This window comes from Haliotis asinina, chromosome 13 (assembly GCF_037392515.1).
Source record: "Haliotis asinina isolate JCU_RB_2024 chromosome 13, JCU_Hal_asi_v2, whole genome shotgun sequence".
NCBI lineage: Eukaryota > Metazoa > Mollusca > Gastropoda > Lepetellida > Haliotidae > Haliotis > Haliotis asinina.
In genome coordinates this window covers 46,919,084-46,934,319 of record NC_090292.1, presented here as the reverse complement: position 1 = coordinate 46,934,319, position 15,236 = coordinate 46,919,084, and the positions used below count along the sequence as shown (strand labels likewise).

General features: G+C 39.0%; 1 protein-coding gene across 1 annotated transcript; it reads right to left on the bottom strand.

Annotated features, from left to right (window-relative positions):
* Positions 1 to 306: 306 nt before the first annotated feature.
* LOC137259599 (uncharacterized) lies at positions 307 to 9,074 on the bottom strand. The gene is made up of 8 exons (XM_067797216.1): positions 8,834 to 9,074; positions 8,039 to 8,140; positions 5,713 to 6,334; positions 4,406 to 4,469; positions 3,846 to 3,960; positions 2,350 to 2,403; positions 865 to 955; positions 307 to 394 (listed from the first exon to the last, which is right to left on the bottom strand). Exons 1-8 carry the CDS (start codon positions 9,072 to 9,074, stop codon positions 307 to 309), a joined length of 1,377 nt encoding a protein of 458 aa, XP_067653317.1.
* Positions 9,075 to 15,236: the final 6,162 nt, after the last annotated feature.

Here is a 15,236-nt window from a genome sequence, read left to right as displayed (position 1 = left end):
GGGATTTTGTCAAGCTTCAGATGTAGACATTGAAATAAAGCACACATCATCAACCAACTATGAAGAGCTAAAGACAAAAAAAACACAAAAAACGGGAACCGAACTAGACTTGATTTATACTGAGGTTCTTGAGAGGCATGTACACGTTGATATTCAAGCCAAAATATAGATGTCAACTTCTTTTTGTATTGTATACACAATATACGAACATTCGTGTTGACATTGATCATTCATACTGCACACAGAATGCAGGTGAAAATCAGTGTTTGCACATTGTGTGTTTACTTCATATGCAGGGATTTTGCATTAGATGACCACCCAGGCAATGGTCTTACTGGGATGAGCAGATCCGTCTTGTATGTCAGCATCATCAAAATTACTCAAAGTACTGAAACTGCAGATTGACATTTTTACGTTACTTCAGATACAATATTCCTCTTCCTGACGATTCCATTATTCCAAGATTGCTCACGTAGACTGTGGTGCCCCGCATAGGGCCATTTAATTATTTGGTATGCATTAATTGCATGCCTTTGTGTTCCATTCTGACCTGGCTGTAGCTCTCGCTGGTGGGCACACTACTACCCTTTACGAGTGCTTCATTCACTTTATTGCCAGTTCACTAGTTACACATCATTTTAGAGTGACCTCCCTTCTAGTCGTCTGCTTCCGGTGAAAGCACATGTTCAACTTCGCTCATACTCCGGGTTTGTACGGCTAATGGTATGCATAGTTCTTTCATCGCTATTCATAGTGATGTGTTTTAACATTGTCAACAAGAGGAATGAAGATTTATATATACATGGAGGTATTTATGTCATATTTGTGAGGACACTATACAGACTATAAATGACCTGAACACACGTTAATACACGTGTATCAATAGACAGCCTTCGCTCCGTGGTTGGAGTCCACTTGGAGGGCGTGATCTCTTGCATTGTGCAGATTTTGATCTCTGAAAAATAATATAAGAATGTGTTCATTAGTTCATTGCTTAAAGCGGCAGTAATAATATTCGGTGTTCATTAGAATCATATGTCTAACTTTTCAATCTGGGTAATGCAGAAGGCTGCTGTGTTGGGAAGCCTCCATATTCTCCGGAAAGTTCTTGGTGGGTTCGTCTAGGCAGTGTTTCCTGGGAGAAGTCCCATTCGCTGTCTGGGCTGCGTGTAGAGGGGGCGAGGGCCCTGAGCTGATGATGAGCCTTACCAGCCTGACTGTGCCTTACCCGAACCCTCTCTGCTACATATCTATCTTAATCTGTAATAATAATCAGTGTTCACTGGAATCATATTTCTAGCTTGTCGTTTTACACAGTGATTTGACCTGTGAACACCGGTGTTAGAATTCGCCCTCAGGAACACGTTTTCCAAGAGATGCCACCGACGGGATCATATGACTCGCTGACATGGTTGATGCAAGTCATCATATTCCAGCTGCGTAGGTCGATTGATCACTGGGGTTACTTACAGACCTATTTGATAGACCTACCTATTGTTGTTGGCGATCTGTAGCCTGTGCTTATTTTGTATTGTATAAATATTGTTATCAGTTTTAACTTTTCAACCTATTTTCAATTCTGGTTGTGATATTCAAGTTGGTTTACTGCCCTTCGTCAACAGTTATTTTGTTTGTTTGTTTTGGTTTTTGTTATAATGTACGAAAATTCTATTTTCATGTCAAATGCCTTCTCATCACGATATGAAACATTGCCGATGTACATGTGAAGTTAAATATTATTAACTCACTCACCCACACACAGCTGGGATATTGCTTATTGTGGCATTAAACACTCATCCAAACATAACATGCTTTCGGCATTATTTCAAAAATCAATAAGGTTTGTAAGAAGGTTAAACTATATTCATATATGACGGTATTTGGCATTTGCTTCAGGATATAGGGGCAAATGTCCATACAGGCATTCCACCTCAATTGTGAAAATTGTGGAACTAATTTTCCTGTTGTCATATCATTCGTTGTTATTATCTGTGATTTTGTCAGTTAAGATGCCCAGTTATGTTAAAACAATAGTCTCAATTTGTCCTCTTGAAAATAAAATTGATATAAATTTACAGGATTAAATTAGCATTCCATGTCATGAAAGCTGACAATGTTGGCCAAAGGCATCTGAAGATGTGCAAGGGAGCAGGTTTTCATCGCTTCAGTAAACCAGAGATGTGGGCTCAGAACTTCAGGAAACCAGAGATGTGGGCTCAGAACCTCAGCTGTTAGATTTGGTCTGCCCATTAATTTCACAACAAAAAGTTGGCATCTGACACATTGAGCTGACACACGCCTTAACAGTTTAAAGCAGCAATGAAACACACTCGATCATAAAGCGCTTACCCTGTATTCTTGAACATCGTGGATTTGTTTCCTTCGACTCTTCCTTGGCTCGACCTGAACACAAGACACCAGGTTGTTAAATAAGGCTCTCGTGTGTCTGATCCACATGAAACTGATTTGAGTGGTGTATAAGTTTTGCCCGTTACTTTATCCTACTTTCAGCATTTAAAAGATCAAGCAGCTTACTTTGTACCAATTTCACAATGGAAAAGGGATACCATCCAGGAGCAACGCTGCTCCTAACTCCGGACAGCAGGTTTTATCAGTGGGTACATGGTTTCAGGGTGAGTGAGTTTAGTTTTACGCCGCACTCAGCAATATTCAAGCTCAATGGCGGCGGTGTGTAAATAATCGAGTCTGGACGAAACAATCCAGTCACCAACAACATGAGCACCGATCTGTGCGATTGGGAACCGATGGCATGTGTCAACCGAGTCAGGGAGCCTGACCAACCGATCCCGTTAGTCGCCTCTTACGGCAAGCATAGTCGCCAAGCTTGGATTGCTGAAGGCCTAATCTACCCCGGGATCTTAACGGGTCCATGGTTTCAGAACATTTGAATGCAAACAAACTTAAGAAAGAATTATAGCAGGCTGGTTGACTGCTGTTTAACGCCGCACGCCCCAGCAATATTTTAGTAACATGGTGGGTGTCTGTTGATAACTTGAGTCCAAATGACCACACAATACAGTGATCGACAACACGAGCATTGGTCTACACAACTGCCTGGCCACCCGATCTGTTAGGACAAGCGTAGATTGCTGATGATTAATTCTAAGCCAGATCTTATCGGGGTTTCAGGTGAGGGCACTGGTGCCCTTCTTTCATAAGGTCACAACAAAGGTCATCTCTTTTGAGATATGAATAATTTTGGAAACGCCTACTGTTTGAGTAGCAGCGTCTGTGGTCTTCACCTTCACGGTGCCCAGTGGAGCGGTCTTTTGTGAACGGTGTGCTTTCAGAAGAGGCATATCTGGGTAAAATAAATGAAAACGGGCAGCGGGAATTAGTCATTCATATACATATGGTTTACTGGCTTAAAATTAGGTTCAAAATAAGAATTTAAGCAACATAATTTTGCAAGGACACTAAAGAACTTTTTTTCGCATCAAGTGCCTCATTCATGGTGAGTAAAATTGTACAAGGCATTTGTCAATATTCCATTGATATTCGTCATACAGAAGATCCGGGTTCGATTCCCGACAAAACTACAATGTCTGAAGCCCATTTCTGGTGTGATGCCGTGCTGTTGATGGAATATTGCTAAAAGCGGCGTAAAATCAAACTCACTCCATTAAATATGTTGTCCGGAAATTATCTGCACTCAATGGTTTAGGCGGAAATTATAGTCATTTATTGGTTTTTTTTATTGTTTATGTGCTATTGTTTTCTTTCTAATTTTCTGATGATGTCAGTGTAAGGAACCCACGGATTTTGGTGAAAGAAACAAACTGTTTCCAAAAGGGCAAAAAGTGACATCACTGAGGGATTCTTACATGCTTGAGTCTCAGAGTTGAGTTCATAAAGACGTGCCAGTTGGCGTGAAGTTTTCTTCTGTAGAGCATTCACCATTTCAAATTCAGTGCGATATTTTCGTCTGTCTTCCACCAGCTGAAAGATGAAATGAGACAGACTTCGTTACAGATGCTAAGCATTCCAATGGCCTAAACGGTGTCACTCACATTTATATGCAATCCATGAAGATGCGGGTGAGTCTTCAACAACCCTTGCCTGCTGTAGGTTGCGCTACAAGATGGGACAGGCCTATTGCTTTGTTGATGCCTGTTGTGGATGCTCATGATATCAATCACTGGTTTGCTTTTTCTTTAATGAGTAAGAGACTGCCGTCATATTGGCGGGAACATGGCTGACTGTGGCGTTAAACAACAAACAGAAAGAAGCAAACTAACAAACAAATAGGATATATATATATATACATACATACATACACACACACACACACACACACACACACACACACACACACATATATATATATTACATGAACACAATTTTTCAATTGACGATGCACATATAATTTATAAAGTGAACCTACGTTCAGCTTAGTATTCACGTTGTCTCCATTGACACTGCTCTTGGTGTCAGTCGCCGTGAGTGTTCTGAAAAAATGAATATTGAAGTCATCATATATATATCGATGACTCTATCTGGGAGTTTGTGAAATATATAGTAATGCTGCCACAACCGCCACACGAGACACAGTAATAACTACAAGGGCATTAGCAAGGTAAGAGATCCACACGTATTTCCCTCATACATTCAAATAGTTGTGGTCATTCAATGTTACAAGAAGACTTGAGCTGGTATGGTGATCTACCTTCAGTTGAGTGTGATGTATAGCCCGTATTTTATATTGCTTTGTCCAAATATTACTACTAATTTTAAGTTTCCAGAGTAGTTTAGGCATGACTGTGATATTCTAGTTGTTTTGCGGCCCTTTGATGACAGGTTTATATAATATATACATATTTCATTTCAATATCAAACATGTTCTCGTCACGATATGGTTGAAATATTGCCGATGTGACGTTAAATATTAACTCACTCACTAGTTATTTTACTGTCCTTTGACGACAGGCTTTTATAAAGTATGCACATTTCATTTCAATATCAAACATGCTCCCGTCACGATATGGCTGAAATATTGCCGATGTTACGTTAAATAACTCACTCACTCACTCACTTGAGTTTATCATAGGCAATGTAATTCATGGGGTTATATAAACGTGTGTATGTCCTGACCCTTTTTAAATGTGTTTGCCATCTACAGACTGCAGTGAAAACGTACCGATGAATTTCGCTTTCAAAAAACATAAACCAATTAAAGTGAAAATAGGATTGCGAATCTTGCCGACTGAAAATTTAAGCCTCAGAATTTTTATTCAACTTAGGATAAAAGTTGTTCAACAAACGAGCTTAAAACCGTTGTTATTGCTATGTATTGCAAGGGGGGAACCGCAGTACTTGGAACAGTGAAACAAATCCACGTGCGGTAAGTGATGACCGTTAACTTCGACCAAACCTACATGTTCCAGGTGTTTCATTTAATGTGCATACTCCCTTGTAAAAACAAACAAATAGAGCGATTTGAGACTATCACTTGTTAAACAAGTTTTATCCTAAGTTGAATAACATTCTGAGACTTGAAATGTTATGAGGGTTCGCAATCTTAATTTCACTTTATTCGACTACAAACAATATATGATGTCTGTAGGAAGCTGGTTAAGTATGAAAATTTCAAATACCGACTCTGCTATGTAGCCGTGTCATACAGCTTTGCATGGCGTTACAGGAGACATTGAGATTTATCTCTTGAACGTTTGATATCGGACGTGTACTTGCCTCATGACCTCCTCCTCCGTGCGCTCATGCGTTCCTTCGGTGGTTTTGATCCGTTTATAGAACTCTTCCTCCGTGAGCCATAGTTCTTCTTCCCTCTCATCAAGAACCACCTGCCTCGTACCAACAGCAGCAATTAAGGCATTCAATACTTTCTCACATTTGTGTCGCGTCATTTTCAAAGAGGCTGGGTTATTGTATGCACGGGCCTTCTCCTCCATACACAATAAACATTTATGAAAAGAGTCATCATCCTGAAGTTCATCGCCGTCAAGAAGGCCGTATATGCAGCTGATGTGCTCATCTGTAAACTGACGAACCCTCTTTGTAACTTTCCTTGTCAGTTGCAGAATGTAATTCTGCTTCTCTTCCATTTTGTCATGTTTGTGTTCGACGACACACAGAAGCGTCAACGCCTGGCTTGACGACACATACAGAGCTTCAAATAGAAGATCAGATGGTATCTTAACGTCTGATATATTCTCTGTTTTCAGTAGTTCTGCAAGCGAGTCACTCATGTACAGTAAACCGACTGTATCGTTGTGATTGTAGAATGTCGTGTCCAGTCGATCTCTGAGACGTTTCTGGTAAAGAGATGACTTGGAATGTGGCCAGACAGCAAGCCCTGGAAGAACAAACTGTAACCATAGAAAGTGGATACTCCATTTCATACACATATTTATCTCCATATACTCCAAATGATACACATATTTTTCTCCATATACTCCATATGATACACATATTTATCTCCATATACTCTGTAGGATACACATATTTATCTCCATATACTCCATTTCATACACATATTTATCTCCATATACTCCATTTCATACACATATTTATTTCCATATACTCCATAGGATACACATATTTATCTCCATATACTACATAGGATACACATATTTATCTCCATATGCTATATAGGATACACATATTTATCTCCATATACTCCATATGATACATTTATCTCCATATACTCCAAAGAATACATATATTTATCTCCATATACTACATAGGATGCACATATTTATCTCCATACACTCCATAGGATACACATATTTATCTCCATATACTCCATTTCATACACATATTTATCTCCATATACTCTATAGGATACACATATTTATCTCCATATACTACATAGGATACACATATTTATCTCCATATACTCTATAGGATACACATATTTATCTCCATATACTCCATAGGATACACATATTTATCTCCATATACTCCATAGGATACACATATTTATCTCCATATACTCCATTTCATACACATATTTATTTTCATATACTCCATATGATACATTTATCTCCATATACTCCAAAGAATACATATATTTATCTCCATATACTCTATAGGATACACATATTTATCTCCATATACTCCATAAGATACACGTGATTATCTCGATATACTCTATAGGATACATATATTTATCTCCATATACTCCATATGACACACACATATTTATCTCCATATACTCCATATGAAACATTTACCTCCATATACTCCATATGATACACATATTTATCTCCATATATGATACACATATTTATCTCCATATACTCCATTTCACACACATATTTATCTCCATATACTCCATAGGATGCACATATTTATTTCCATATACTCCATAGGATACACATATTTATCTCCATATACTCCATATCATACACATATTTATCTCCATATACTCCATAGGATACATATATTTATCGCCATATACTCCATTTCATACACATATTTATCTCCATATACTCTATAGGATACATATATTTATCTCCATATACTCCATATGACGCACACATATTTATCTCCATATACTCCATATGACGCACACATATTTATCTCCATATACTCCATTTGATGCACATATTTATCTCCATATACTCCATTTCATACACATATTTATCTCCATATATGATACACATATTTATTTCCATATACTCCATATGATACACATATTTATCTCCATATATGATACACATATTTATCTCCATATACTCAGTATAATACACATATTTATTATCATAAATGCATTTCATGATTTAAAACATGTATCTCTTTATGCGTTTGATAGATGTATGTCGATATCTGGCTATACTGTAAAATGCATTCAGTTATCATAAATATGCTGAGTTAAACAAATACAGGAACACAGAAATATTCAATCGTTTCTTTAATAGTTTGCAGTTTTCATCACCAGCTTTGGATAGTTCGGTGGGAGGAAATCTGAGAATAAATAAACGAACACTGCCATGAAGTGGTGTTCCCTTATTTGTTTCCGTCAGTATATTTGACTGACGACAAGGCCACAACAAACCTGTGCTGATGAAACATTCCCGAATATTTCTCAAGGATCCATCCTTGTGTCTCATCTTTGGAAGGAAAGGGTCATTGCTGGGCCACGTTACAAGACTTGGGTCTGAAACAATATCAAATATACTGCTGAAAAGCATTACCAACTAATTCATGTTGGTCAAACATTTGGAAAAAAAAGCTTTACGATAGCAATAGCTTGGAGTAACTCTAATACTTGCTACTACAGAGGGAGCTGTCAAAACCGGCATTTGTCCAATCCGGCAAGTTGTCAACACCAGCATAAAATCTCAGTCCCGCCCGTCGCATGTACCTTTATCAACAGCTCTGCAATCCGGCATGTTGTCTAAACCGGATCATTCCTTCAGTCCCAATGAGTGCCGGTTTAGACAGCTACCACTGTAGTATGTATTGTATTCCATTTTAGCGAATGTAATTCCACAGTAACATTCTGAAACTTTTTTAGCCTTACCATAATGCTTAAACGAAGCATTATCCATGCATATAGTTACATCGGTTTTGTTGTTGTTGGTGGTGGTGGTAGAGTTGCCTTAACATGATGCTTAAACAAAGTAGTATTCATGCATAGCGCCAGGATATAAACTGTCATAATATATGGGTACTTTTACTTACTGTCCATTTTGGATCTTTTGTAGCCAGGTGTCAAGATCTAGTTCCTGTATTCTGTTATTTATTATTCTGTATGCTTCCGGGCCAGAGTCATGGAACACACATCCATTCATGAAACCAACAGCGATCTCCAATATATACTTTCCTCGCTCTAATCTATGTAATTTACATTCCCAGGGTAACTTTCTTTGATTGTCCTGAGAGGTGGGGGATATCACAATTTCCTTCTCAATGAGCTCCTTTAGTTTTTTGGGCACGTCTCCAAGTTCTTCACTGGAAACATTCAAGCCAGTCACTTTTAGTTTCATGTAATCGTAGCCATCATGTGCTGATAATCGCTGTTTTTCCTCGTTTTCATCTATTCCAAATATGATTGAACCACCCTTTGGCAGCTTTGAGAAGGAAGTCATATAATTCTTCAATTTTAAGTCATGCCAAAGGTGTGGTATGTCAGCTTTCGTCCAATGTTTAAACTCTAGGCATCTACTTTCTTGAAATGATGAACTGTTTGCCGTACCATTTATAAATCCTTCTCCCACGAGGTGAGGTTTACCAGGTGAAATGTCACTTGAATTCAGTAAGTCCAGAATCACATCTACATTTGCAGATTTAATGCTGAAATCAGTATTCACAGAGGTATTGAATTCAGCCGTACAAAGAAAAGACGAACCTTTAACTTTTAGAACCACAAATTCATGTACGTGTTCATGATCAGGTTCAATGTCGCTTAACCAAACCTTTTCATAGATATTAGCAAACTGCTCATGTCTTTGGAGAAATGTTTCTAAAATTGGGTCAACGTATTCGTTAAGATGGTGCAACGATCTGTCAGTCTTGGCAATTCGCTGGATGTGTATAAACAGAACACCGCCTGTTGAGTTTCGTAAAGCGGAAACTTTCTTCCGAAGTTCTTTAGTTGTTGTCTTTCTCCTTTCTTGTTGCTTCTTTTTATTTATCACAGTCACATCTACATCTAGACTTAAACGATGATCCTCAGGAAAGTTTGTTCCACGTATTACTGAGAAGCAGTTCCCACAACTTTCTGCAATAGAACATTTCTCATAAACATCTTAAAGTGTCAATCCATACACTCATGTACAAAAGAAAGGGTGTTCGGGGGTTTAAATCAAGAAACAAAAACCTATAATTTACAATTCGGTAGGTCGTCATAGAGATCAGGATTGATTCAATATATTTATAGGGTTGTTTGCACATGACGGTTGATCGCTCGGTGTTTGGACACATGCCAACATACACATCGTAGCATAAAAAGTACCAAAATCTCTAGTAACGCGTGTGACCATCTCTGGCGTTAAGGCATGTCTGGACACGACGTCGCACAGAGCGAACACGGTGTCTCCTCACGTGATGTGGTACCAGTAGCCATTGCCCCTTCAGGACCTAAATCAACGCATTCCTGGTCAACGGAGGCGGTAAACGCTTTTGGGTGTGACGTTCTAGTTGGTAACACGGGTCCTCAGTCATATATCTGTCCATCAGGTCTGTTAATGTAGAACCTGATTTCATTTGTGATAAAATCTCGACCCCAATTTCGTTGCTATAACTGCGACGTCGTTGTTTATGCGTCAACGTCATGGCCTTGACGTTCGGTAGGCACGGATACCATATATGCGAAGATGACCGCTTGCTGTCCATGTGCTGACTCGATGCCCAAGACTTTTCGCCGCTGTTAAAACATGTTCCTCAGATGAAGCAGCCGTAAATGGCGGTTTTCCTGGGAGGTTGTGACCCTTGGTCTTCCGCTCTTTGGCCTGTCCTGCCAGTTTGTCTCAAGCGTGTGATCAGTCTTCCAGCTATTCGTTGTATGATTCTTGCAACATGAGAGTACGTGACTCCCACTTTCAGCATTCCTGCTGCTCCAAACCCTAATTCACGCGTATGGCCATTTAGACGACACTTGTAACATGTGTTTTGTTTTGTTTTTATTTCGGGGACGTTTCTTTTGCACATGAGTGTGCATTAACATGGCATTTTTGTTTACCTAAGGCGGTGCCAAATAGTAGTAACAATAACTGACCGTCCACATCCACAGTTTCAACATTTCACCTTCCTCATCCACAGTCTCAACATTCCACCTTCTTCATCCACAGTCTCAGCACTTCACCTTCTTCATCCACAAATTCAACATTTCATCTCCCTAATCCACTATCTTAACATTCCACTTTCCTCATCCGTAATTTCACCATTGCACCTTCCTCACCCGCAATCTCACCAATTCGCCTTCCTCATCCGCAGCCTCACCACTTCATCTTCTTCATCCACAGTTTCAACATTTCATCTTCCTCATCCACAGTCTCAATATTTCACCTTCCTCATCCACAGATTCAACATTTCATCTTGCTCATTCGCAGTCTTACCACTTCACATTCCTGATCCACAGTTTCATCATTTCACAGAATCATATTTCGCCTTACGTATTCACAGTAACAACAATTCACTAAGGACAGGCCCAAGGATCATGGAAAGGATGGCAAAGAGAAAAAATGATCAAGCTTCACCACTTCAACTTCCTCCTCTACAGTCTTACCTTCCTCATCCACATCCCCATCAACTCATCTTCCTCATTTACAAACTCAACATCATCTCATTTTCCTCGTCTAGTGCCTCACCACTTCACCTTCTTCATCTACAGCCTCACCACTGCGCCTTCTTCATCTACAGCCTCACCACTTCGCCTTCTTCATCTACAGCCTTCCTCTTAACATTCTCCATCTACAGCTTCGCCGGTTCACATCTACATCTACATCCTCACCACTTCACCTTCTTCATCTACAGCCTTCCTCTTAACATTCTCCATCTGCAGCTTCGCCAGTTCACATCTACATCTACATCCTCACCACTTCACCTTCTTCATCTACAGCCTTCCTCTTAACATTCTCCATCTGCAGCTTCGCCAGTTCACATCTACATCTACATCCTCACCACTTCACCTTCTTCATCTACAGCCTTCCTCTTAACATTCTCCATCTACAGCTTCGCCAGTTCACATCTACATCTACATCCTCACCACTTCACCTTCTTCATCTACAGCCTTCCTCTTAACATTCTCCATCTGCAGCTTCGCCAGTTCACATCTACATCTACATCCTCACCACTTCACCTTCTTCATCTACAGCCTTCCTCTTAACATTCTCCATCTACAGCTTCGCCGGTTCACATCTACATCTGCATCCTCACCACTTCATCTTCTTTTTCTACAACCTCACCTATTAACATTCTCCATCAACAGGCTTACATCTTCACTTTTTAATGTACAGCCTCACCACTTCACAATATTCATCTACAGCCTCACCTCTTCACCCTCTCCATCTACAGTCTTAGACCAGTGAAGGTCCGGGATAGAATAGGCCTTCAGCAACCATGCTTGCAATGAAATACAACTATGCTTGTCGTGAAAGGCGACTAAAGGGGTCAGGTGGTCAGGCTCGCTGACTTGGTTGACGCATGTCATTGGTTCCCAATTGAGCAGATCGAAACTCTGCTGTTGATCACTGGTTGTCTGGTCCAGGCTCGATTATTTCCAGACCGCCGTCGTATAGCTGGAAGATTGCTGAGTGCGGCGTAAAACTAAACTCACTCACCCAATATACAGCTTCACCTCTTCACCATCTTCATACACAACCTCAACTCCACAACCTCAACTTCCTCCGTTCTGTCCAAACATTCTTGTAGGACTCGACCAACATTTTAAATTGGGGGAAAAGTTAAGAATGTTTGTATTTGCATTTTCTGTTGACATCAAAGAAAGAATACCTTCACTTGTCATTTCCTGGTTCTGTGTGTCATTGGAGTAGCTGGGTGTCTACGTATGGCATCTGAAAAAAGGGTGGAACTTCTGTCATAAACTCATACCACGTCTCTGGCTCTCAGAGTGAGTGAGTGAGTGAGTGAGTGAGTGAGTGAGTGGCGTCATATCGGCAATATTTCAGGTATATCGCGACGAGAACAATCTAACTTATATTACAATGAAAATTAAAGTATAAAAACCTGTTATGGGAGGACAGCAAAAAGTAGTGGAATATCACAGAAATAACGTAAATACTACGTTTTAACAATCCTGGTAAGATTTAGATTTACTCATTTTTACAATAATAATAATAGTAATGATATGATTTTACAATCCTTCAACCTCCTTCGAGGAAACAGCCAGTAATAATATATGTCTCTAACTTAAACTCCCAATCATTAACAAATATTTATCTACAAATCATGTCAATTAAGCTTTATCAAACAGTTCAGTGTATTTTAAACACACGATAATTAAATGATAATTAACCTGGTTAAAAGGAAGACACACCTTCCCATAAAACAAAGCACACATATCCTACGACTAAACAAGTGGCAAGTTTAAATTTACTGTTAATATGTTGAGATTTACTTTCTGTCATTTCACTGACTACACACACAGACATACATACAGAATACAGGGATACATTTACATACCCATTATGTCAACATAGACATCGCTTTCAGGCAGCGTGACTTTCACTGGTAAATGCCCCATATGTAGGTAGACTCCCCATATGTAGGTAAAGACATACACCTATACTCACAACACTCATCTCATGATTAATCGAATGTTAAGTATGTATTTATTTTTCGTGTTGTCCGCGTTACTGTGTAACGTTACCAGTCACGAATGACGTCTTTACAACTCTGACTCTTTCAGGGTGTGAATACGTTCACGTGTGTTATTGTTATGTCCCACCTACTTTAGTGACGACTGTTTAAATTTAGAATGGTATAAGCAGATCGTCAGCCGAATGAATAGCATTATGGATGACCGACCGCGTTACGTCACGTTGAAAACTTGGAACTACGCTCTAACTGTTTTATAGCGTTAATGTTTCAAGAACACACACACACACACACGACATTTTCTGATTCTAAATGAAATGTACTGATTATGTGTGTTTTCAAAATAAAACTCATTTGTACTCTGCACTTCAATTTTTTATGAACTCAGGCTTCATCTCGTCATTGATGCGGGAATAATGCCAATGCGACATAAAGCCTGATTCAACTCTCCTACCAACCTGAATTATTGGGTTTGTTTCGGGACGTTAGCTAATTTTGAACAAAAGCTTAATAACGCCACTTTGATATAATTTCTCCTTGTTTCAATTATTTGTCTATTTTAGAGTTTGAACATTTCTCGAATATATTCGCGCAATTTCGCTTATTTTCCCATTGTTTCAAGTTTCTTTTAAAAACTCTAAATTTTCTCGTTATTTCAAGCTTTAGAAATTTAACCATGACACGATAGACAATAACAGAAAGTACGAAAAAATAGGAAATCACTATTTTGGGAATAAACATATGAAATAGGTTATTATCTGGCTGTTCTGCCAGATTGGATTATTCAGATGAAATCAAGCGGGCTGCTCATCAAAGGGACTGACATTGACTTTGTGTTACACAGACTGAGTGACTGACAATTATGTTTTCCTTACAGTATTTGTTTATGTTGACAACGTTTTAACATTGCCGCTCCTTGGTATGAAATCGGGGACACTAAGACTACACAGTAGGGGTAAATACCTGTTGGATCAATGCACAGCTATATAAAGCCAGACTTCTGTCTGCTGTCTCGAATGGACGACAACAAACACTGCTTGTATAGATAACATACAAAACGACACTGCAATAGCGACACGTGACTCAACTCTACTGTCGTTAAGACGGTACAAAACCTTTCCTGGCGCGGAAAGTTTCGGGTACCCTTGCACAATTGTATTTGAGTGCGGGAGTTACGATTTAAATTCACATCGACAATATTTCAGCCATATCATGACTAAAACGAGTGATAAATGCAGGATACGTGTTTATAACACACAAACACACACACACACATTATTACATACATACACACACAGAGACACACAAACATACACACACACAAACACATACACACACACACACAAACACATACACACACACAAACACACACACACACATTATTACATACATACACACACAGAGACACACAAACATACACACAAACACATACACACACACAAACACATACACACACACAAACACATACACACACAAACACACACACACAAACACATACACACACAAACACACACACACATTATTACATACATACACACACAGAGACACACAAACATACACACACACAAACACATACATACACACACACATACACACACACAAACACACACACACAAACACACACATACACATACATACATACATACATACATACATACATACATACATACATACATACATACATACATACTTACATACATACATACATACATACATACATACATACATACATACATACATACATACATACATACATACATACATACATACATACATGTGCTGAGATTTAGCCATACAGTAAAACTGACCATTAAAAACCTGGTAGACTTAAATTTACATCAAGTGTTTTGGGACTTACGTACTCTCTCAGGAGGACAATAGTTTGCAATACTTCAACCCCTTTGAGGATCCAGCCACGAACAATCACAACTAATCAAGACTACCAATAATAAAATGGTTATCTATGAACAAAC